Below are 23910 nucleotides of genomic sequence, written 5' to 3' on the forward strand. Positions count from 1 at the left end.
TAATTCAGTTTTTTAAAATTCTTTTATAAAAAATCTACATTTATTGATTTGTTTTTCTTCTTCTTCAAAATTCAATATCTTTATTAATAACAGTAAATATAGTTGAACGCTCATATTTTAAAATAACAATAACATTTTTTTCTTAAGAAAAAGAGTAACATTAAATAGATAAGTTTTAAAAATAAATTATTTTTTTAAAAAAAAGTTTTAAAAATAAAAGTAGGATGCCATATATATGTTTTTAGCCTATTTTCTAGCTCTTACATATTATTACAATAAATAAGAGCAAGATCACTCTTGGTGTCACTTAGGTATGACTTATGAGGGAGTTAACATAGAAAATATTACAACTTAAAACGAATAACAATAACATTTCATAATTTAAATATTAAACAAACAAGACAAAACGAAGGACATATATCGAGACTAAGATATAAGTTTTGAAATTCTTATTTTTATTCTAACATGAATGACCAATCAAATAAATTCACTAGTACTATAATAACTATATCTCAATTATTTCTTGTAGGCATATGGAAAGCTTGTGAGGTTGGGATATCATAACCATATGGCCAGAATTGGCAATAACTTTGACTTGATTTGGAGGACTCTTGTGTATATTATACATTTGAAATTCTTCTTGCATCACTTGATCATCTTGTGTTACAATGTAAACTCTTTTTATTGACCCATATTTTTCTTGTGTCAATAACCCTTCCTTTGACATGTCTTGTATGAAAAACTTTCCTGGTCTTATCAACATTTTTGACAATTCCAAGTCCTAGCAAAAATTGATGTCTCATCAAACTTTTTCATTTATGTAAAAACCAAAAAAGAGACAAAATTGTAAAGCAATATTTGATGGAATTTTGGACCTTTAAATTTGGGACCCAAATGAAAATTCTCCTAATGTGAACAGAATATTAATAAATTATCATGAACTCCTTTTGTGTCACTTACATTATTTGTTTTACTATTTTCCGTCCACTTTTAATTATCATGTTCCGCTTTTTAAAAGTCTATTTGACTAATTTTTAAAGTTAAATTAGATTACATTAATTCAATATTTTAAACAAAAAAAATTAGATATTCAAAAACTATACGAAAAGTACTATAAATTACATTTTTTTTGGCATATTAATATAATGAAAACATACATCATAAAATGTTATCCAAAGTTCTTATAGTTTGAATCTAAAAAAGGAAATCATGATAATTAAAAGTGAACGTAGGTAGTAATATATATATATATTCCATCTGTTAATTTTTGTTTGTTCACTATTTTAAAAGTAGATTTTCAGTTTTATTTGTCACTTATAACATATCAAGATTTTTTATTTTTTTAACATTAATTACTTATTTTCCAAATCATTTTTTAAGACATAATATTAGGGATAATATAGTACATTAATAGTCATGTCAATCATTATTTTTTTAATAAACGTGTCAAGTCCAATCATCACAAGTAAAAATAAACAAAAAAAATACTAATTGACATTAGGATCACACTGAATGTGTTGTTATTATTGTATCATTAGCGCCTTACAGAAGAAGCCAAATGAGTTAGAATTGCCAACATTATTGGTGATAATGGAGGGTTGATTTTTAGATGGTCATTTAATTATATCATTTTATAAAATCATTTTTTTATTTTATTTTTTAATAAAAAAACTAAAATAACAATTATTAATTGAATGACTATGAGGAATCAATCATAACACTAATTAAAAACCATATGTTTTCTAGCGCTAATGCATCATATAATATTGGACATGTTTAAGAGGACACACATACGATCCTGATTGGTGTTTATGCATTTCAATATTAAATTAAAATAGTAAAGTGCATAGGTTAATAGGTATAATTTTATTTTTTAAAAATAGTCATTATTTCTTGATCGAACTCATGTAGCCACTAATGTCATAATCTAGTACCACTAATACCCACTAACCACATGTTCTACAATATTACTATCCCATTTCTTTGCTGTTTAATATATGGAAAACTTCACACTTATAAATAGTGATGTTTCCTTCTTTATGAAGGATGGTAAAAAAAAAAAAAAAAAGAGAAAGAAAAATATTTATCTCAAAAGAAAGAAATTTGATATTGAATGAAGATGTTTTAATGATGGAGCTTCAAACTCTTCAATTAATCTAGATTTATTTGAGTTGTACGATGTTATTGGATTGTTATATTTTAGAGGAGACAAATCAAGAATTATACAATTGGATTGATATAAATTAATCATATCATAAAGATCTTTTTAAAGAGATGATATAGTATGTCTTAGCCTGAATATTTATTATTTTATTTTTTAACTTTAATTTATGATATATTCACCCGCAAATCTTATAATAAAATGTATATTCATATGTTAAAATAAAAAAGGAGCAATAACCTCTGGTTGGCAATGCTTGTAAAGATTAGCTTGCATGTACTGTGGGCCAAAAATAGCACTTGTTGGTGGATTTTCCATTCCTTGATCAAACGTAAATTGGCAATCCATAAGCGACTCCACTGAAGTCCTCCTGAAGTACTGCAAAGTGACCGTATATAAATTGAATAATAATAACATATTCAGTAAAAGGTGTTAAACATTATTATGAGACAAATTGTCACTTCAAAGTTCTGTAGAATTATTATGAAGTTAGAATTTTCAATAATTTAGTGGATATTGTACGAAATACATTTGTAACATTTAAAAGAAATATCACCCAGATAAAATTTCCAAAGAGATTAACTATTAGTCAGCAAAAAATCATAGCATGGGAGACATTTAATCATTTTGCTGTCACAAGCTAGCTAATCGTATAAAATCATAGCATGGGGGGACATCTAATCATTTTGCTGCCACAAGCTAGCTAATCGTATGAAGAATAAAGCATAAACATTTCTACTAGTGTTAGAATTTTCTGAAAGGTAACTATACCAGTTTCATACATAAATTTATATAGAATTTTCGAAAACATTCTTTCATGAAAAAGAAAATACTTACTACCTTTGAGATCTGATCATTTACTATTGCCCAAACTATAGTGGACTGAATCTCTATGAGTAGGATCAAATCTTATTTCATGATATCTACTTCAATCTTTTTCTAATCTAATCAATTGAGCATTAAAAATTAATCAAATTAACTCTCAAAAAATAGAAAGCAGAAATTAAAGCGAAAAGTATAACACAAAATTGAGATAGATAGAGTACTTTGTTCTTTTCCTTTTTTGATGAAAATTGAATTCAAGTGGATTGCAGAAATTACCTCATGAATAAGAAGAGCTAAAAGCTAAAAGCTAAAAGTCAAAAGTTGATCATAAATCAACTCTCAAAAAGCAAAAAGTATCATATAAATTAAGACGAACTATAAAAAGTACCACATAAATTAAGATAGAGAGACGAAGTACTTTTTTGTGATGGGATGATATGAAATTTGAACTCTTAAATGTACATGGCTAGAAGGGCAACACACTTTAGGATGTGGATGAGCTATTATCATCCAGCTCCCTAACTTAAAGCGCTATCAAGTTTGGACAACAAAAAATCATAGCAGCATGGGGGGACATCTAATCATTTTGCTGCCACAAGCTAGCTAATCGTATGAAGAATAAAGCATAAACATTTTTACTAGTGTTAGAATTTTCTGAAAGGTAACTATCCCAGTTTCATACATAAATTTATGTAGAATCTTTGAAAATAAATTTCTTTCATGAAAAAGAAAATACTTACTAGCTTTGGGATCTGATCATTTACTGTTTACCCAAGACTTTAGTGGACTGAATCTCTATAAATAGGATCAAATCTTATTCTATGATATTTACTTCAATCTTATTCTTATCTAATCAATTTATCATTAAAAATTAGTCAAATTAACTCTCAAAAAGCAAAAAGCAGAAAGCGAAAAGTATGACACAAAATTGAGATAGATAGAGTACTTTTTTCTTTTCCTTTTTGTAATGAAAATTGAACTCAAATGGATTGCAGAAATTACCTCATGAATAGAAGAACTAAAAGCAAAAAGTCATAAGTTGATCATAAATCAACTCTCAAAAAACAAAAAGTACTATATAAACTGAAACAAACAGCAAAAAATATCACATAAATTAAGATAGCCAAACGAAATACTTTTTTGTTATGGCATCATATGAAAATTGAACTCTTAGAATGTATGAAGAAATTACCTCAAGAATAAGTAGAGCAGGTGGATCCACATGATTAGGCATATAAGCAGAGATGAAAATTCCTGTTGAGATTTTGTGTGGAAAAGCTTCCATAGCAAGAGAAATACAAAGACCACCATAACTATGACCAACCAAAACAACCTTTTCATCATTAGACAAAGAGATCATAAAATCCATCAAAGGTTGAACATAATCAAATATTGAATCAATTTCATTCAATTGTTTCATATTAATTCCAGAACCACCAAGGTCTAAAGCAGTCACTTTATGACCACATTTTTCCAATGAATTGATAATTTTGTACCAACACCAAGCACCATGACAAAATCCATGAACTAGAACAAAATGCTTCTTTGGAATTTTCTCCATATTAAAACTTTTAATTTCTCCAATTTTCTCCATATTATTATTGTGTAGATAAATGCTACTTAAAAGATAGCCACATTTCTATTTTTTGTTCTTTTCCTATCTCTATTATATAGTTTTTTTTTACTCTTGCTAATCACGTGTTGGGTCAAATTAGTAAAAAGTCTTGTCTAGAATTTCACATTTGAAATTAATAGTCATTGCATCTAATTAATTTTTTTAAAAAAATTGATTAGCTTGAGAAGAAAATAGCAGTTAAATAAATATTTCATTATATATTATCTTAGGAAGAAGTACACCGTGGGTACTTTATTATTTGGTATCAGCCTCTATCTTAAGAAGAAGTACACCGTGGGTACTTCATTATTTGGTATGAGCTTTGTTTTACATTTATGACCTCTGACTTTGAATGTGCATAAGTAATATTTTAACTTGTATAAAATTGAACAATTAGATACATGAATCTTACGTGACATAATACATATAGGACATTACATATAACGAAAATTGTCATGCATGTATGACATGTGTGTTTATTTGTTCAACTTTATATAAATTTAAGTGTCTACTTGTTCACATCCAAAGTTTGGTATACGTAAATGTGAGTTAAAACCAAGTTAAAGGGCATATTTATATATTAATTCTTATTATTTTTAAAGAAAAAAATTTAATAACCCCTCAGCTTTATAATTTAGAGTTGATATACCACTCGTTACAAAAATGCCTCACATATACTCATAACGTTACATAAATGGCTCACATATACCCCTAACGTTACAAAAATGGCTCACATATACTCCTAACGTTACAAAAATGGCTCACATATCCCCTACCATTACAAAAAATGACTCACATATTCCCTTACTGTTACAAAAGTGAAAAAAATAATGTTAAATTTATTATTTTTTTAAAAAAAAAATAATGTATTTTGACCTTTCACACAGATTATTTTTTGACTTCTTTGATTATTATTATTTGAATTTTTTTTTATTATTCTTTAATGAAAAATAGTGGAACAAAATAAAAGAAGTGTGAATGGAAAAAACTATTAAAAAGTTAAAAAGAATTAAAATTAATTTTTTTGCGGCTATATGAATTTTATTTTTGTATCTATAAAAAAATGTTATGGCATCTACAATAAATTTTACAATAAAATAAGTGAAAAAAGTAAATTTGACCATCAAAATAATAAATTCAAATTAATCGATGAATAAAATAAGTCAAAAGAAAAACGCGTGAGAAGGATCAAATATATCCCTAATGAATTATTATTTTTCCAATAATAAAAAAAAATCACTTATGTTAGAGCAAAAGAGTATATGATGACTGATGAACCATTTGCATAAGAGAAGGTATATATAAATCACTTTATAACGATGAATATATCAGTTCTATATAACAAAATTGATTAGTTTTTTTTTTTTCAAAGTTGATTAGTTATCAGACCCTTTTTTCTTTATTTTAATAAAACTAATTTTATTTGGCTAGAATAATGAAGCTTGGGCCAATTTTTTTTCTTTCAAATTGGCCTAAAAAAAGTACACAGCTGGAACAACAATACTTGAGAGACGATTTTATTTTATTTTTTACAAAAAATTCATTCCCTGCACACTCTTTGTCAAACCAACTTTATTGTCAATTATTTAACATCTAATTAAACTTGAATTCTCACGTTACAATACTCATCTGATATTTAGAGAATAATTTTTAAAAAATTCTATTTTCAGAAACTCCTACCCACCCAAGACCCCAAGTGAAGAAATCCCAAATCAGTTAAAACTTTTGCCCATTATTATAAAATAATGAAATATTTTAGGCAGGAATTTACTCCTATTTGTAGAGCTAAGCTAGGATGGGCAATTAAGTGGACCAAAGACAGCATATGCCCACGTGAATAATTGGTTATTAATCACCTTTATTCACCTATAACGCTTGCGTACCGCATTTATTTGGATAGTACGATTGTTACAAATATCTTTTTTCGAATAATACTCGCTCGTTATATACTAGGCACACTTCATATGAAATTATAAATAAAATGATAATTTTATTATATGATCTTTTGAATATAATAAAAAGAATATCTTAAAAAATGTAACAAAGAAATGACTATAATTAATGATAAATGTACATCGGGAACTAAAAATAAAATCATCTATTGACTTCATATAATGGACATGTATTATTGGACATCTCAAAATAATATAGTGGACAACTATTGTTGGACGGATGAAGTAATATTTTATCGACTAACAATGTACTTTTAAAAAAATTGAGAAAAAATTACTTCTTAAATTTCAAAATATTGATTTTAATTTTACTTTAAAATACTTATTTTTACTTAAAAACTTAATTAACCAACTCATTTTTCTATGATAAATAGTTTTAATTTTCAAAACCTCATCAAACAAGCTTTGTGAGGTCAGCGGATTAGTTCCACTGGATATCTGTCACCTCCCACCTGTTGGGTTCGAAAGTAATTAAGGTGTCAAAATTGCAAATCATATGATTGACAAATAAAAGTATCCTAAAGACGATATGGTTTGGTCAAACGATCTACATATGATAAAACTAATATCGAAAAACATAAAGATGTTTAGAGAAAATCTCCCCATAAACAAGACTCTTTGAATGACTATATTGTGGATGTTATTGTGTTTTGTTATGAGAATAGGAATCTTCATTTTATAGATCTCCAAACTTTTCCACTAAGGAAAGAATAAACCAAATATGAAAAAAAATTCATTACATGAAAAGTAAAAACATTTATGATAATGTTTTGTCTTTTCTTTTAGGAAAAAAAATAAACTTCAAATAAAAGAACATCAGGGCAAAATCCTAACACCACCAACAATAAATACGAAGTAACTCTATCCCCCAAAGTTAGAACAAATGTGAAGAATCACTAGTGTTTTTCTCTCTGCTGAGTTTTGATCTTAAGAACTTAGTATTCTCAACCACTTCATTGATCACTAAATCATACCCTTGAATGCTAGATAAATATTTTTGTATTATGTCTTGTTACTTCATGAAACAGAAAAGGCTATGTTAAGTGAAAGATATGTTAGGGTTTTACCTTGATTTTCTTTCCTTATTTGAAGTTTATTTTTTTCCTTAAAGAAAAGTCAAAGTATTACGTACCATAAATGCTTGAATTTTTTTTGAAAGGAAAATATAATTTTCTTCCATGTTTGGTTTATTCTTTTCTTAGAGGAAATGTTTGGAGATCTATAAATTGAAGATCCCTATTCTCATAACAGAACATAATAGAATCCACAGTGTAGTCGTTTAGAAAGTTGCTTATGGGGAGATTTTCTCCTAAACATATTTATGTTTTTTTTTCAATATAATATGTAGGTCGTTGGACCAAACTATATTAATAATATGTTTTTAGTATACTTTTATTTGTCATCTGATTTATCATCATATTATTTGCAATTGTAAACTTCCGCATGACGTCATAATCACCTTCATAACCCAACAAGACAGTTATCAATTCAAAAACAGGAAAGAATGAAACAAATTTTTATGGACAACAAAAAGTTGTTTCGATAAAAAGCACTCCCATCTTCAATTTTAGGTGACAGGAAAAAAAAAGTAGCATGGTAGTGACATAAGATATTTCCTAGCGATCTACTCGCTTTCTGATTATTCAACACGCATACAAAGGCTTAAAACAAATTACTTTATCTTGTTTTATAATTCAGATAATGGTGTTCAATATGTTATGTAAACACAAAACACGTTACTACTTCCTCCGATTACGATCTTATATGTTTACATTTATTGAAGGTCTGGATTTGAATAGTTTACACTCAGTCTATTAAATATATTTTTTTTTTAAAAGAACTAAAAATGCCTAATTTAATCAGATATGAAAAAGAGTCTTAAATTCATTCAGACTCTTTAAACACACTAATTTTTGTTTCAGAAATCATTTGTTTCATAAAATCAATGCTACACTTTCTCTCTTTTTCAAGAATCAACGCCTGTCTTCCTTCTTCTCCAAAAATATCAATCGATTACTAAAAATCCTCTTGAATTGATAAGATTAATTTATTTTTACAAGTATGTTATTTATTAATTTGTGTTAGAAGACTCTTTATTTTATGAATGAAATTGTTGTTTTAATTGGTATGTATAAAACCTTTAAGTTTCTAATAAGTATGGAGCATGCGAATTTAAAAATATATATATTAAACAAGTTTATCTCACGATCCACGATGACCATAAGTGGCCTGACAACTATAAATCTTTTTAAGTTTGATTTTGTTATGTGAAAGAGACTTTACATATATATGATGCCATACATAGTATTATTATTATTATTTTATTATTAGTTAGAGACACTATACAATATGAAACCATATATTCTACATTCAATGTACTTTACAGTAGCTTTGACCTACCTCCTCATTCTTTGATACAATTAAAAAACATGGCAAATACTAGAATTTCTTGGTTGGTATATATCATGTCAAATATTGATCTAGTTCATGATCTAGTAGTAGTTTCAAGATATAGCTTACTCTATCTTATTTGAAAAAAGAATTTATTCTTATAACTTAGTTCTATTTAGATTTTCCAAAAACAGTTATAAAGGATGAAATAATTGGTGGTTCTATGAGTATTTATTCTGGCGGTTTGATTGATTTATTTTAGGTGTTTTTAAGTTAAAATAGTTTTTAAGTAGTTTTATAGTGCTTAGATAAAAGCTTATTTTTAAGTAGTTTTATAGTGTATAGATAAAAGCTTATTTTTAAGTTAAAGTGATAAAAATAAATCAAAATTCATAATTTAGAAATCCGCTTATGACTTTTGACTTATAAATCATAGGCTATAAGCTCATTTAAACAAGTTCTAAATAGAATATGAACTATTTATTCTTTTCAAATTATTTTTTCAACTTATTATTTGATTACATTTTGGAATATGGACATCTATTATGAAAGTAAAACCTATTGAAAAAAAAATGAAATTTGTCCTTCAAAGAAAAGTAAATTAATGTGTAGAATTGATGATATTTAGATGACATGCGAATGAAATTTGGTAAAAGGGAATAAGTTTTTTGTGATAATAATTAAAGTTTGTTCTTTGCAACACATCATCTTTTCAAGAATAAAATGTTTATTGCATAACATATATATATATATTCATATCTTTCACATTAATTTATTAGGCAAGCAAAAATTTTGTTGTTTAAGTTAATATATTTTATCTAAACAAAATTTTGATATAATACTCTTCACTTAAACTTGAGATCTTTAATTAATGAAGAAGTATTCTTATATGTTAACCCACATCCAGTGATGATAATGCAAATGTTGTCAAAAAGTAACAATTACTGTTAGTGTAGAGCATTTTTAATATTATTATTATATTATAATAGCTCATCATATTTTATCTCATAAGGTTGTTTAATTTCTCCTCCTTGGTGCTACCTTGGGCATTGGTGTCAGTGGTTTAGTAATGCATATTACTGTTAGGCTTTATTGCAAATTTGCAATTAAACATTTGGTATAAACGTTCCAGTGAACGTTGGCAATGGTCATAGTGTAACATTTGCACGTTGGTGTATTCTCACCTTTATTTCATTCTTTTACTCCTCTATTATATCTTTTAATCTATGTAATCTCTAGATCATTTATTTTTACTATTTACTATCCCATTATCTTCCTATTCATTGTTAGGAAGACTTTCTCAACTATAAATAGTGGTGGTCTTCATTTCGTTTGAACACAGAAGAAAATAGAGAGTGCATAAAGTTAATAAAAAAAGAGAGTTCTTACTAGTTGAAGGGAGGTGTTCTTTTTGTGGAGCTTTGGAATCAACTCTTGTCTAGAGTTTGTTGAGTTACACTTTGTGATTAGAATGTTGTATCTTGGAGGAGACAAGTCAAGAGGACTATTTCTGAACCGTTGAAAACATTTGCTGCAGTGGGTTTGTTATCTTGTAATTTTTCACTAATAACTTTAAGGATTCATAATGGCTACAATTGAAAAATCCGCGGATATCGAGATGGAAGATCTTAACAAGCCATTTCAATTTAATGGTAACCATTTCAAGAGATGGAAGGATGAATAATTTTTCTACTAAGTCTTCTCAATGTTTCTTATGTGTTAACTAAGAAGAATCCTAATAAAGTTGACATCACCTTTATGAATGATGATGAAACAATTTCTCATCTAGAGAAAGTGGAAAAGTACGATGGTGATTCCTATAAGTGTTAGTATTATATTCTTAATTGTCTATCTAATAATTTTTATGATTATTATATATGATAGAACTTACTCTAGTGCAAAGAAAATTTGGAAAGCATTGTAGAGTAAGTATGATACCGAAGAGGCTGGAGCGAAAAAACATGCGGATAGTAGATTTTTTCATTTTCAAATGGTGGACAAGAAATCAATAGTAGACCAAACTCAAGACTTTATAATGATTGGTGGAGAGCTCAGGTCTAAGGAAGTCAAATTTGGAGATAACCTTATTGTTTGTGGCATAATAGATAAACTTTCACCTTCTTAGAAGGAATTTCAAAAAATTATGCGCCACAAACAAAAGGAAACCTCTCTTGAAACATTGATAATGAAAATCCGCATGGAAGAAGAGGCAAGGAGCCAAGATGCACTTTTACAATCAGAAGATAACAACATCACAATGAAGGTAAATTTAATTACTTCAAATAATGTTGCTCTTGAATCTCAGAAAAATACATCTTTGAAGCCTAAGAAGAAAAAAATCAAGAAAAATAATGGTAGACCTCCCAAGAAAATAATGGTGAAAATAATCATGTCACACCCCGAGCCTACACCCTGGGAGGGACTGGCACTCAAGAACCATTGATGGCTCCAAGCGAACCCTTTGCTTGACTTACTACTCAGCGAAAGACTTTACTCAACATTTAAGACAACTCAAGAGAACTTTTAAGAATCAAACTTAGAATGTATTAAGGAAAAACATTCAACTGGCCATAAAGGCAACTCAAGTCTTATAATCAAAACAACTTAAATGAATAAGACTAATGAACTACTAATGTCTAACTGTTTATGAAGCCTCTAATACTTATGAGGGATGTCGGGACAAGACCCCCGATCATCATAACAACTTAAATAAACAAAGCAATGAAAAGGGATCCTCTGGAAAGCAAGGAGGCTCACCAAATGACTCTGAAATGCTCAACTGGATCAACAAAGCGTTAGATGCTGATCCTGGTTTCCTGTATATGCATCATAAAAGATGCAGGCCAATGGCATCAGTATATTGAATGTACGAGCAAACTCGGTGGTGTTGTAAAGATAATTCCAAGACCTTTCATTTGATATCTTATTTGCCACCTAACTCATCATGTACTGAGAGTTATGGTCATTTGAAGTTGACCCAAAACTCATACTTAACATAACTTTGCCGAATTTCAGATTTTTCATTCTTTCCGAAAATGGTTCTTTCTAATTCTAGCTCTTTCAAATAGCGGGGTGTTACAAACCAAGCACAAAATCAACAAGTTCAAGATAAGGGGCCGTACTTTGTTTGTGGCAAGAGTGGGCATATTGCTCAATTTTGCAGATTCCAAAAACGTGGTCCTAACCCTTAGGCAAACGTTACCGAAGAACCTTTTGTGGCGGTGATTACCGACATAAACATGGTTGAAAGTGTTGATGGATGGTGGGCTGATTGTGGTGCAAACTGTCATGTCTGTTATGACAAAGATTGATTTGAAAAATATACTGATTTTGAGGAGCCCAAAACCATCATGCTTGGTGATTCACACACTACTCAAGTGCTTGGAATGACAGATGTCGAATTGTGTTTTACCTTTGGAAGGGTGTTAACTTTGAAAGATGTACTTTATACTCCTTCCACGAGAAAAAAATTGATGTTTAGTTTTTTTTTTTAATAAAACAGGCTTTAAATAGATTATTGAATCTGATCAATATGTAATTGTGAAGAAATGTATTTTTGTGGGAAAGGAGTATGCTTGTGATGAGATGTTTAAACTGAATGTTAAAATGAATAAAGTTTCTACTTCTGTTTATACGCTTTCTTCTACCAATTTTTGGCATGCTCACTTGTATCATATTAATTATCGTTATGTTGGAATCATGAGTAGTTTAAGATTAATCCCAATGATTAAAAATAATTTTGAAAAGTGTAAGACTTGTAGTAAAGCCAAAATCACTAAAATGCCTCATTTTCAAGTTGAAAGAAAACTGATTGAGAAAATAGCCAAATGCCTCCCTAACCTATTGACCAATTTTCAATTACACACTTATATTTCACGGGGGTCCTATTACCCCCCTGAACTTTTTATTTTCGATATTTTGTGACCCTTAACGCCGACCTGTCCAAGAAGGTGAATACACCTCTTGTAGGCGCGTAAGAGTTCAACAAAAAGACATAAAATGACTAAAATTGAATTAAATAGTCGATGTGGTTGTCTCTCATTGGAGATTATATAATTAATTCATTTTTTAAAATTCTTTCCGTTTTCTTATATCAAAAAATTGTTATACCCATTTCATGATTTCTTCAAGTTTTTCTCAAAGTCCTTTAATGGTGGTCTTTTAAATTCCGTCTCTAGGAGCTCCAAATCAGTTTGTAGCTACTGATTTATACTTAGTTAATCATACATCAACCGTTTTAGCAACAATAATCACCTAACTCATAAGAAACTTTCATATATGAAGCTCAAAAATGGAGTTCAAGTTTTTTCTTAAACCCCTCATAATTTCAGCAAAAAAAAATAATAATAAAAAGAAGTCAAACCAAAATGAACCAACAATGATGAATTTGAATTTCACTTTCTAATTCCATTCTTACCAAAATTGTTTTTCACTTCCACATTTGTGAATTCTTATTTGTGGATTTTTGTTTTTGGGTTCGATTTCAAATTGAAAGTTTATGTAGACTAGCTATGGAGTTGTTCTTCTTCTTTAATTTGGTGTAGAGATTTTTTCTCCTCATTTTCTCTTATTATTCTCTAAAGAAATCATTAGTATTTTGGAAAAACAATCTCTATTTGAAAGCATTTTTTTGTAAATTTTAATTTCTACCTTTGATAAAAATGGAAACTTTACATAATCTTAAGGGGGATTATTAAATTAATGTTTTGATTAGGTTTATATTTTACAAGAAAAAAAAAAAGAAAAAGAATAAAAAAAATGAATGTACAGTGATTTATCGCGTGTGCTGCACACCTTTGACATAAAACTGGTTATGACATTTTAGGGAGGTGATTATTCCATATTTAAAAAGTTTAGGGAGGTAATAGGACTCCCGTATAGAATAAGTGTGTAGTTGAGAATTGACTAATAGGTTCAGGGGGCTTTTGACTATTTTCTCAAAACTGATTTGTTAGAATTAGTTCATACTGATATTTATGAACTTGGACGAATTTTAACTTGTGGAGGTAATATATATTTTATCACTTTCATTGATGATTTTTCTAAATTTACGTATGTTTACTTGATGAAAAATAAAAGTGATACTTTTGAAAATTTTAAAACTTATCTCCATGAAGTTGAAAATCAGTTTGGAAGAAAAATAAAAAGAATTAGAAGTGATAGAGGTCGTGAATATGAATCAAATGAGTTTAATTCTTTTGTTAGATCATTGGAAATAATTCATGAAGCTCCTCTTCCTTATTCTCCGTCATTTACTGGAGTAGGTGAAATGAAAAATAGAACTTTGGTTGAATTGACTATTGTCATGCTTATTGAGTCACATGCACCTTTAAATTTATGGGGTAAAGCTAATTTGACTGCTTGTTATGTGTTGAATCGTGTGCTTCATAAAAGTCTAAATTGACACATTTTGAATTGTGAAAAGGTCACAAGCCAAATTTGGAATATCTAGCCTTTGTGAGAGGCTAATGTATCCCAAGATTACAAAGTTGGCAAGAAAGTTACTACTTATGCTTTTACAAAGTTGGGTAAAAATATGTTTTGGTTCCTTTTGAGAATTGATATTTGAAGTTAATTATTGAATTGTACATTTCTTACTGCTTTGATTTGTTTATGAATGGTTTAATTGTTAGTTGACTCTTTATTTTTAGTTAAGAGAATGCTCTTATATATATATATATATATATATTATTTTTTAATTTTTTGAATTTTTTAATAAAAGTTCGGTTCTTCAGTGCACCGAAGTTTTGAGACACTTACACTGACCAAAGAATCGAACTTTTGAAAAAATAACACTGACACCAAATCAAAAATTGAAATAGAAGAATCGAATTAGTTTGGTTCGATTTATTTTTTTTTTGTGCCCAGCCCTAACCCTGCCAATTACACTCGATCATCTGCTGATCAGAAAATTACATGGCCAACCAAATAAGACAGACAATATATTTACACCCATTAAACCAAATCTAATTACAGGGTGGCCTTCCAAACAAGGCCTGAAGGACCATTTTGGTCATTTTGATTTTAGTTTTCCCCTCCTCTTAGTTGTCTTCTCCAAGGAAACCTAGATGAACACATTCCGATTCCGACCCAGATGAGAAGATTCAAGGGAAAAAAAAGACGTGTATAATTTCCTAAATCACAGCAGGGTTAAAGGTATTCTGCTCCCCATTTCTTGAATTCTGTAATGTCAAAAATCAAATATTCCTAAATCGATTTCTGTTTAACCTGAATTCCCAGTTAATGCTATGTTGTACTACTATTCTATTACTTAGTGAGCCCAGTTAATGCTGTGTTTTAAAAGCTTCAAAACACAGAAATTCACATAAAAACTAAATGAACGAACAGGTTATCAAACTATTAGTCTCAACAAGTCATAAATGACTTGGGATCACTATAGAAACGCTACCGAAGGCATAAACACAAAAATGACCTGGAGGGTCATTACATTTTATTCTCTACAAACATTTGTATCTACGGCATTAAAAGATCTAAAGTTCAACCTAAAAGTGTCAAATGTGCGGGTTGAGCAGGATTGGGACGGATCAAAACAAGTTGAGCTAATAAATGGACGGATCAAGTTTCAAACATGTATGGATTGGATGGTTATGTTTTCATGGCTAATTTTACCACCTCTAGTTTTACCTGTAATCTTGGTCACTGTTCACCTATTATGTCAGATTAACTCGATATTAAGATAATCAAGACACGAGTACTGGCCTATATTACTAGTTCTGTTAATCTTGATTTTGATTCTCTTTTGGAAATCGTATAATGAGTAGCCTGTGAATATTCAGTAATTATGCCTGTTGGAAGTATCATTAGAATACTAACTGTTGTCTCTGTGTACAGTAATCACATTCCAACTTTCTCGAGAAAATTGAATAGAAAATGTCTCTTAAGTCTCTATTTATATTTTGGTGACTATTTTGACCAAAAAAAGAGTCAAAACATGTAATTATTAGATTAAGTTAATTGGGATTGAATTAACATTTTCAAAACTTCTAATCTTTTTAAAAATACAAAATAGTCCAAATTTTAAAATACAAAACAATTCAAATTTCTCTCCACTTTCTTTAACTTCTCTTCTTCATTGTTCTTCCTCTCTTCCGACTCAAACGTCTCTTCCTCAAATCCGCTCCGCCATCGCTTCCAATCGACTTCCGGCAACTTTTCAACTTTCGGGTCTCAACTTTTCAACTTCCGGCAATTGCTTTGATTCTAAGCATCAATTTTCCCTCTTCGCAGGTAAAAACTTTTATTTTTGAAAAAAATTAGGGCTTTTTAGTTATAAAGAAAAAGATGAACTTGAGTTGTCTTCTCTTTATGTATACGTTAGCAATTTTAGAAGTTGATACTTGAAAAAGAAGACAAATCCGAAAAAAAAAATCTTAATTTGTTGTTGTTGTTCTCCAACATTGTTGTGTAATAGTAATAGTTATTGTGATTTTTGAGTTTTTCGTAGACATATTTATCATTTGTATTTCTCGAACAATTGTTGATATATTGACTTCTTATTGTTGTTTGTGTTGTTGTATTGAATCAATTGGTGTTGTTGGTACTCTTGATTTTGTTGGAAAGAATGAAGAAAAGAAAACATAATCAAGACATCATAAATAATTTATTGCCTCCAAGAACAGTGCTAAAGTCAATTTTCTAGAGTTCACATGATTTTTACTTTCGACAATTCATGCAAAGAGAAGGGTTTTATTCTTCTTTACTTATAAACTCTTATATCTATGGAATAAGATTCCTCTGGCTATAATATTTTTGGAACAAAGCAACAAGTACAGGACAAAGTCTTTTTAAGATTGTTTTCTACACTTAGGCTAAGCGGAAATGATTAAATGTTTTTAATCAAACCGAACTATTGGCTAATATACAATTTGTTGTTCTAACTTACACATAGTTATGTTGCAATTGGAAGAAGATTAAAAGAGTTTGTCATGGGGCGATGAGTTTTTCAATAGTGTAAGTTAGAGATTCTGTCCAATTGGATTTGAGCAGCAATGTCTACAAGGTGTGCATAACATTATAATCAGGATCAAGCTTTTTTTTCCTTTTTAGTTATAAAGCAAAAGAAGAACTTGAGTTGTCTTCTCTTTATGTATTCGTTAGTAGTTTTAAATGTGAAAAAGAAGTTTGATCTCTTTTCCTTTTTAGTTATAAAGAAGAAGAACTTGAGTTGTCTTCTCTTTATGTATTCGTTAGCAATTTCAAATGTGAGAAAAAATTTGATCTTGCGAAGAGTCCTCTTTGCATCAATTTTATTTTATGACTCATCTATAGTTATCTACTGCAATAGATAGGTCATCTGTTGGAAGAAAACATAAAGAATTTGTTACTGTTTTGCTTTTGTCCAACAGATTACTGATCTGTTGCAATGGATGGGTCATTTGTTGGACAAAAACTTAATCATTTGTTATTGTTTTACTTAGGTCCAACAGATGACTTATTTGTTGTAATAGACAAGTCATATATTTGACGAAATCTCAATCTTTGTTGTTTTGCTTTCATCCAACAGATTATCGATCTGTTGAAATAGGTGGATCATCTATTGGACGAAATCTCAATAGCTTGCTGTTGTTTTGCTTACTTCCCACGGATGACCTATCTACTGCAACAGATCAGTCATCTGTTATAAGAAAACTTGATCATTTGTTGTTGTTTTGCTTTGTTCCAATAGATGGCCCATCTGTTAGAAATTAAATATATAAGTAAATATTACAATAAATATTTTATAAATTATAATTTATAGATTAGTTTTAACATAAACTACTTTTGTTTATAGATTGTACATCAATGGCTTGTCCCCACAGAGTAAGAGTTGAAAATGTCATTCTTTTTAACTTTAAAAATTATTGACACATAATCAGACCCTACAGTGGATCTGATAAAAAAAAGAATTGGCTGGAGCAACAACGATCAAAATGGAAGCACCTATTGTTTCTGGTGATGCTGATGATGTTGCAATAGATGTTGATGTTAATGTTGGTGTTGATATTGGTGATGTTAGTGCTAAAAGTGGTGGTGAGCATGTTGATGATATTGGTGATATATATGGTGGATTCATCCCTTTCAGTGGACATACCACATCTTTTGCTCCTTCTAGCTCATGTTCTGCATGTAAATGTGAAGAATGCAAGAACAAAGAGGCTCAGTTAATATTTACTGATGAAGAAGCCTCTTGATGCTCTTACTAGTGCTGTTAAGAAATTGATATCTAAGAGATGTGTTATTTCATCAAGAAAAAATTTGGATCCATTCACACCATTGAAGATTAAGAGGAGAAGAAAATCAATTTCCAAGATATTATCAAATATGAAAAAGAGACAACAAATTGCAATTACTCCTCTTCTTTGCATTGTTGAGTCATCTTCAGGAGCCATAGAAGAGCAGCAGAAATTGTAGAGGGTATGGGTTGCTGAAGTCATATTTTGTAAGGTGAAGAACCTGATATTTTGTAATTGTTGATAACAATATTTTATATTTAATAGATATCCAGTTATTTTATCATGAATTCTATTTTGTAAGTTGAAGAATTTTATATGAATTGTAATTCATGAACACTTATCATATTTAGTTAATCATATTTTGTAATTGCCGATGACAATATTTTATACTCCATCCGTCTTATTTTATGTGATGTAGTTTGACTCGGCACGGAATTTAAGAAAGAAAGGAAGACTTTTAAAACTTATGGTCCAAAATGAATGATAGAAATTTGTGTGGTTGTAAATTATTTTATTAAGGGTAAAATAGACATTTTATAGTTAAATTGTTACTAAATATAGAAATGTGTCGTTCTTTTTGGGGCTGACTAAAAAGGAAAGTGAGTCATATAAATTGAGACAGAGGAAGTATTATATAGATGTTCAGTTATTTGATCATGAATTCTATTTTATTTTTAGATTTGTAAAATGTTAAATTATACTATTGAAACAGATGTTGTAGCAGGTTATAATCTGTTGCAACAGATAAATCATCCATTTCAACAAATGAACATATATGTTTGATTATTTTCAACGAATGAGTCATTTATTGCAACAGATAACACATATTTGACATTTATTGTAACAGATTTCTATATTTGTTACAACAAATGATCATATTTATTTGATTATTTTCAACAGATGACTTATCTATTGTAATTAAACTTATAATTGAACTTTATTTAATACTAATTATGGGTTAAAGAAACATTTCATATCAAAATAATCAATTGATCACTTTATTTAAGATGAATACAGTTATCTGATCATGTAATTGCTCTATAATGCATAGAAAATGTAATTGAACTTATTAATTGAAAAGTAATTATAATTAAATAAGTTTATTTATCACTAATTATGGGTTAATGAAGCGTTTCATATCAAAATAATCAATTGATCACTTTATTTAAGATGAACACAGTTAGTTGATCATGTAATTACTCTATAATGCATTGAGATTATAATTAAACTTATAATTGAATAGCTTTATTTATCACTAATTATGGACAAATAAAACATTTCATATCAAATATATATAGAGTCGACTGAAAATGATCAAACATACATGCTCATATGTTGCAACAGATGAAGCATCCATTGCAATAGGTGAGCATATATGCTTGATTATTCCCAATGGATGGGTCATCTATTACAACTTGTAATACATATTAGATATTTGTTGTAACAGATTCCTATAATTGTTGCAACAGATGATTATATTTATTTGAGTATTTTTAACAGATGAATTATCTATTGCAACAAATAATGCAATAGATAATGCATCTAATACAAAATATACAAAGTTTGTTGCAATAGAAGAGCATAACTAATATATTTTATATAATAAATATACAATTAACCAAATTGAGTTAAAATTATAAGATTCATAACTAAATACAAAATAATTATTTCACTATTACAATAATTATAGAGCATTTCGAATTGGGCATGTTGTTCTCTTGTGTCCAATTTAGTCCACAATAGCTAATGATTAAGTTCACAAAATCATTATACAAAATATCCCTTTGGACGGTCATCAATATTGACTCTAACATGTCACCATCCTTCTAATGCCAAATAAATCAATTGTTCTGTTCAATCCACTCACCATAACAATCAATAACTATTGTTATTGATTCTTCCATTAATGGTACCTAAAGGAATTTATTAAAAATATGTTTTAATGATTGTATAGTAAAGTTGAGTGGCTATATACAATTAAAAATCATATGCACAATTATTGTCCCAACAAGTCAATCATCTATTGCAACAAGTAGATCATCAGTTGCAGCATATGATTCACATAGTCTATTGTTGTAACAAATGAGTCATCTGTTGCAATAGGTAATTGATCTGTTGTGATATATGACTTACCTGTTTGGATAAATTTCTGATTTTGTCCTAGTTTGGCTCTGTACTGTAACATGTATCCAACGGGTAAGCCATCTGTTGCAATATATGAGTCGTCTGGTGCAGCAGATGACTCATATGTTGCAATAAATGACTTATCTGTTGTGATAAGCTTCTGATTTTTTTCCAGCTTGGCCTGATACTATAATATGTATCTAACAGGTAATCTATCTGTTGCAACAGATGACTCATCGATTGCAATAAATGACTTATCTGTTGGGACAAGCTTTTGGTTCAGTCCCAGCTTGACATGGTACTATAATATGTATCCAACATGTAATCTATCTATTGCAACAGATGACTTACCTGTTGGGTACGCGACTGTAAATTTTTTAAGAAACACTCAAATTACCAAAATGAAATATTAGAGTAAAAATCATTAGTTTACTTACCAAAATCACCTATGAATTAGCCCAATGATATATGAATAAAAATTGGTCTAAAAGCAACAATACTATGTGAATATCAACTGAAGAAAAAAAATGATGAACAATCAGAAGAAGATGGTGATGAACAAGAAGAAAGAATGATGATGGAGAAGAAGAATCAAAGAAGAAGAGCAACAATGGTCCCCAACAATGAAAAATCAAAGAAGAAGAGCAACAATGGTCTCCAACAATGAAAGAATAAGCAAGAGAGAAAAAGGGCAAAAAAGTGAGCCATTGGTACCCTCTTTTTTTCCCCTCAATTTCTTATTATTTAGAATTTTATATAAGATAGACTAAAGTGTAAAATAAAAAATTTAGGGTTGAAAAATTTAACCCCTTAATTTTTAATTTAAAAATTATCACCCCTACTCAATAATTAAAACTTGAGTGACCAATCCTTAATTTTGAAACTTTTCTATAACCCTTAATTCATTGTCCCAACTTTCTCTGCTTTCGGAGTCTTCAAACCTCAGCTCACCGGAGACGGCTAACGGAGGCGAATGGAATCAAATAAGAGTAAAATACTGTTAATCGGAGTAACAGGTCGTTTAGGTTTTGAACTAGCGAAGGCCAGTCTCAATTCCTCTCATCCCACGTTCGGCCTTGTTAGAGATTCAGCATTCTCTGACACACATAAATCCCAAAAGATTCATACCCTTTCCGAAGAGGGCCTCACACTAATCAAGGGTTCATTGCAAGATGAAGATATCCTGCTTGAAGCACTCAAGCAAGTTGATATCGTGATTTGTGCTGTTTCATCTAAGCAAGTCCACGAACAAAAGATTCTGATTTCTGCTATAAAGCGTGCTGGTTGCATTAAAAGGTTCCTCCCTTCAGAGTTCGGGGCAGATCCTGACAGAAGTCAAGTTTCTAATTTGGACCACAACTTCTACTCGAGAAAATCCGAGATTAGGCGTATCATTGAAGCTGAAGGCATTCCTTACACCTATGTCTGTTGTAACTTATTTACAAGTGTTCTCCTACCGTCACTTGTTCAACCAGGTCGGAAAGCCCCTCCGAGAGATGAAGTCAGCATATTCGGTGATGGAACTGCTAAAGCTGTCTTTATGAATGAAAATGATGTTGCTGCCTTTGTCATAAATACAGTGGACGATGCACGTACTCTGAACAAAGTGGTATATATGAGGCCAAGGGGAAATGTGTATTCAATGAATGAGCTGGTAGGGATTTGGGAAGGAAAAATTGGGAAGATGCTAAAAAAGATTTACATCACTGAAGATGAACTCTTGAAGAAAATCCGAGATACCCCATATCCCGAGAATATGGAGTTGGTTTTCATATACTCTGCATTTGTTAAAGGAGATCAGACATACTTCAGCGTTGAGTCTTCTGGTGGTTTGGAGGGGACACAGCTATATCCACAAATAACATACACCACAGTAAGCGAATTTCTAGACACCTTGTTGTAATATTTGTTGCATATTACTCTTCTGAATAAACAAGTGTTTTTCTTCCTTTTATTGATGCATTCTAAACCTAGATATGCACTATATTCTTGTTTGGTTCAATTACTTTACGTGCAATTTTCCAGGCTTTGTCACGTAGAGGGCACTCCATTTCTATAGAAAAAAATATCAAATTCCAATAGACATACTTTATTTGATTATGCATTTAATTTATCTTGTCTTATTGGACATAAACATTAATTGTCTTAATCCTCTTCTCAAAACACTTATATTGCGGATGCAAAATGTTTAAAGTTGCAGCGCTCTTACAGTAGTGAAATTATGCAATGTTGGGCTTCGACTACGGAGCATTGAGGGCTATTATAGACAATTTTTCGTAAAAACACAAGTGTGGTTGGGATTGATATGACGGTGTTCTTTCTCGGATCGAATAAGTTCTTCAAAATGAATGAAGAACACCGGATACTACTGTTACATATCTCATTTTCTTGTTGTGTCTATCACTGTGTATCTTTATCAATGACACTGAAGGGGTTAAACACTTGCATGCATGATCTTGTCGGTGGGAATGATCACACAGGAGATTTAGTTTGCTATCGTGAAATGTTCAGATGAAAAATCAACACCAACAAAAGCTTCTTTCTCAGTGATCCCAAAGCTAGTGCCTACAGGATTAACAGGATGAGAGATTGTACATGTTACATAGAGAAAAGCTTCCCCTTCCGTACATTCTTTGCATGGGAAGGAAGAAAATCTCATACTTTGACAACATGGTTACTAAAGTAGGCAAGGAAGGATGTTATCTTATTGCGAGGGGCATGGGGGGGGGGGGGGGGGGTTGTTCTGATCAAAAGCATTCTACAGTGAATTCCCACTTATACTCTCACTACTATTAAGTATTAACCCTCCTAAAACCACTCTTAAACCTAAGATTGTATCTGTTCTAATGTTTCTGCCTGGCTTCAAAATGATAAAATATCTATTGTTGAGCAAGGTATGGCAAAATCCAATTCCTTTCAAATTCTAATTCCTGATGTAGAGGCTGTTACAGCAACATACCCAGTGTAGTCCGACACTGTGGGGTCTAAGGAGGGTAGAGTGTTCGTAAACCTTACTTCTACCTCAGAGGTGAGGTAGAGAGGCTGTTTCCGATAGACATAAAATTCCTCTAGAGGAGGTGATTGCTAAGCTTTGAAATCAAATGGCATCTAGATGCTCTTGTTGCTCTAGAGACACTATTTCCCATGTGTTCTGTGAAGGGGAAACTGCTAAGTATATTTGGAACTAGTTTGGGGCTCCTATGGGTAATAAACTAGGTGATTGGAACATCAGAAGAATTCTAAGACAATGGGGAGAGTTCAAACCAGTCAACAACATCCATAGGCTATGTCTGTAGATTATTCTAAGTATTTGCTGGGAAGTTTGAAAACCATAGACCTCTTTCAAGTATAAAGAACAAAAAATGTTTTCCTACAATAGAATGGAATACTATATCGATTGGAACATCACTATTGTTGCCTTACACAATACCTTCAACAACATACCTGTGAATTCCAACAAGTGGGGTCTGAGGAGGGTGTGCAGCAAATCCAAGTGCAAGGGAGAAGAAATAGCAGAAAAACATAGCAACTAACAAGGGGGCAGTGCAAATCCTACAAGAAAGGACCAAGAACTATCCTTCTGAGGCTTTTGCGTCTAAGTCCGGCCTT

General features: G+C 30.2%; 3 protein-coding genes across 3 annotated transcripts in view; 1 reads left to right on the forward strand and 2 right to left on the reverse strand.

The window, feature by feature from the left end:
• Positions 1-23910, reverse strand: part of LOC125810235 (red chlorophyll catabolite reductase, chloroplastic) — a 1038333-nt gene that overhangs the window by 295177 nt on the left and 719246 nt on the right. The gene's annotated exons all lie outside the window — the stretch shown is intronic.
• Positions 355-4615, reverse strand: LOC125810238 (methylesterase 10-like). Its single transcript, XM_049489745.1, has 3 exons — positions 4179-4615; positions 2402-2539; positions 355-781 (listed from the first exon to the last, which is right to left on the reverse strand). Exons 1-3 carry the CDS (start codon positions 4578-4580, stop codon positions 506-508), a joined length of 816 nt encoding a protein of 271 aa, XP_049345702.1. The 5' UTR covers positions 4581-4615; the 3' UTR covers positions 355-505.
• Positions 21236-22303, forward strand: LOC125810236 (probable pinoresinol-lariciresinol reductase 3). The gene has a single exon (XM_049489744.1). The coding sequence runs from the start codon at positions 21275-21277 to the stop codon at positions 22202-22204; it is 930 nt and encodes a 309-aa protein (XP_049345701.1). The 5' UTR covers positions 21236-21274; the 3' UTR covers positions 22205-22303.

The sequence above is a fragment of the Solanum verrucosum genome, unplaced genomic scaffold (assembly GCF_900185275.1).
Source record: "Solanum verrucosum unplaced genomic scaffold, falcon-dt-bn FXZP01000038.1, whole genome shotgun sequence".
In the NCBI taxonomy this organism is placed as follows: domain Eukaryota; kingdom Viridiplantae; phylum Streptophyta; class Magnoliopsida; order Solanales; family Solanaceae; genus Solanum; species Solanum verrucosum.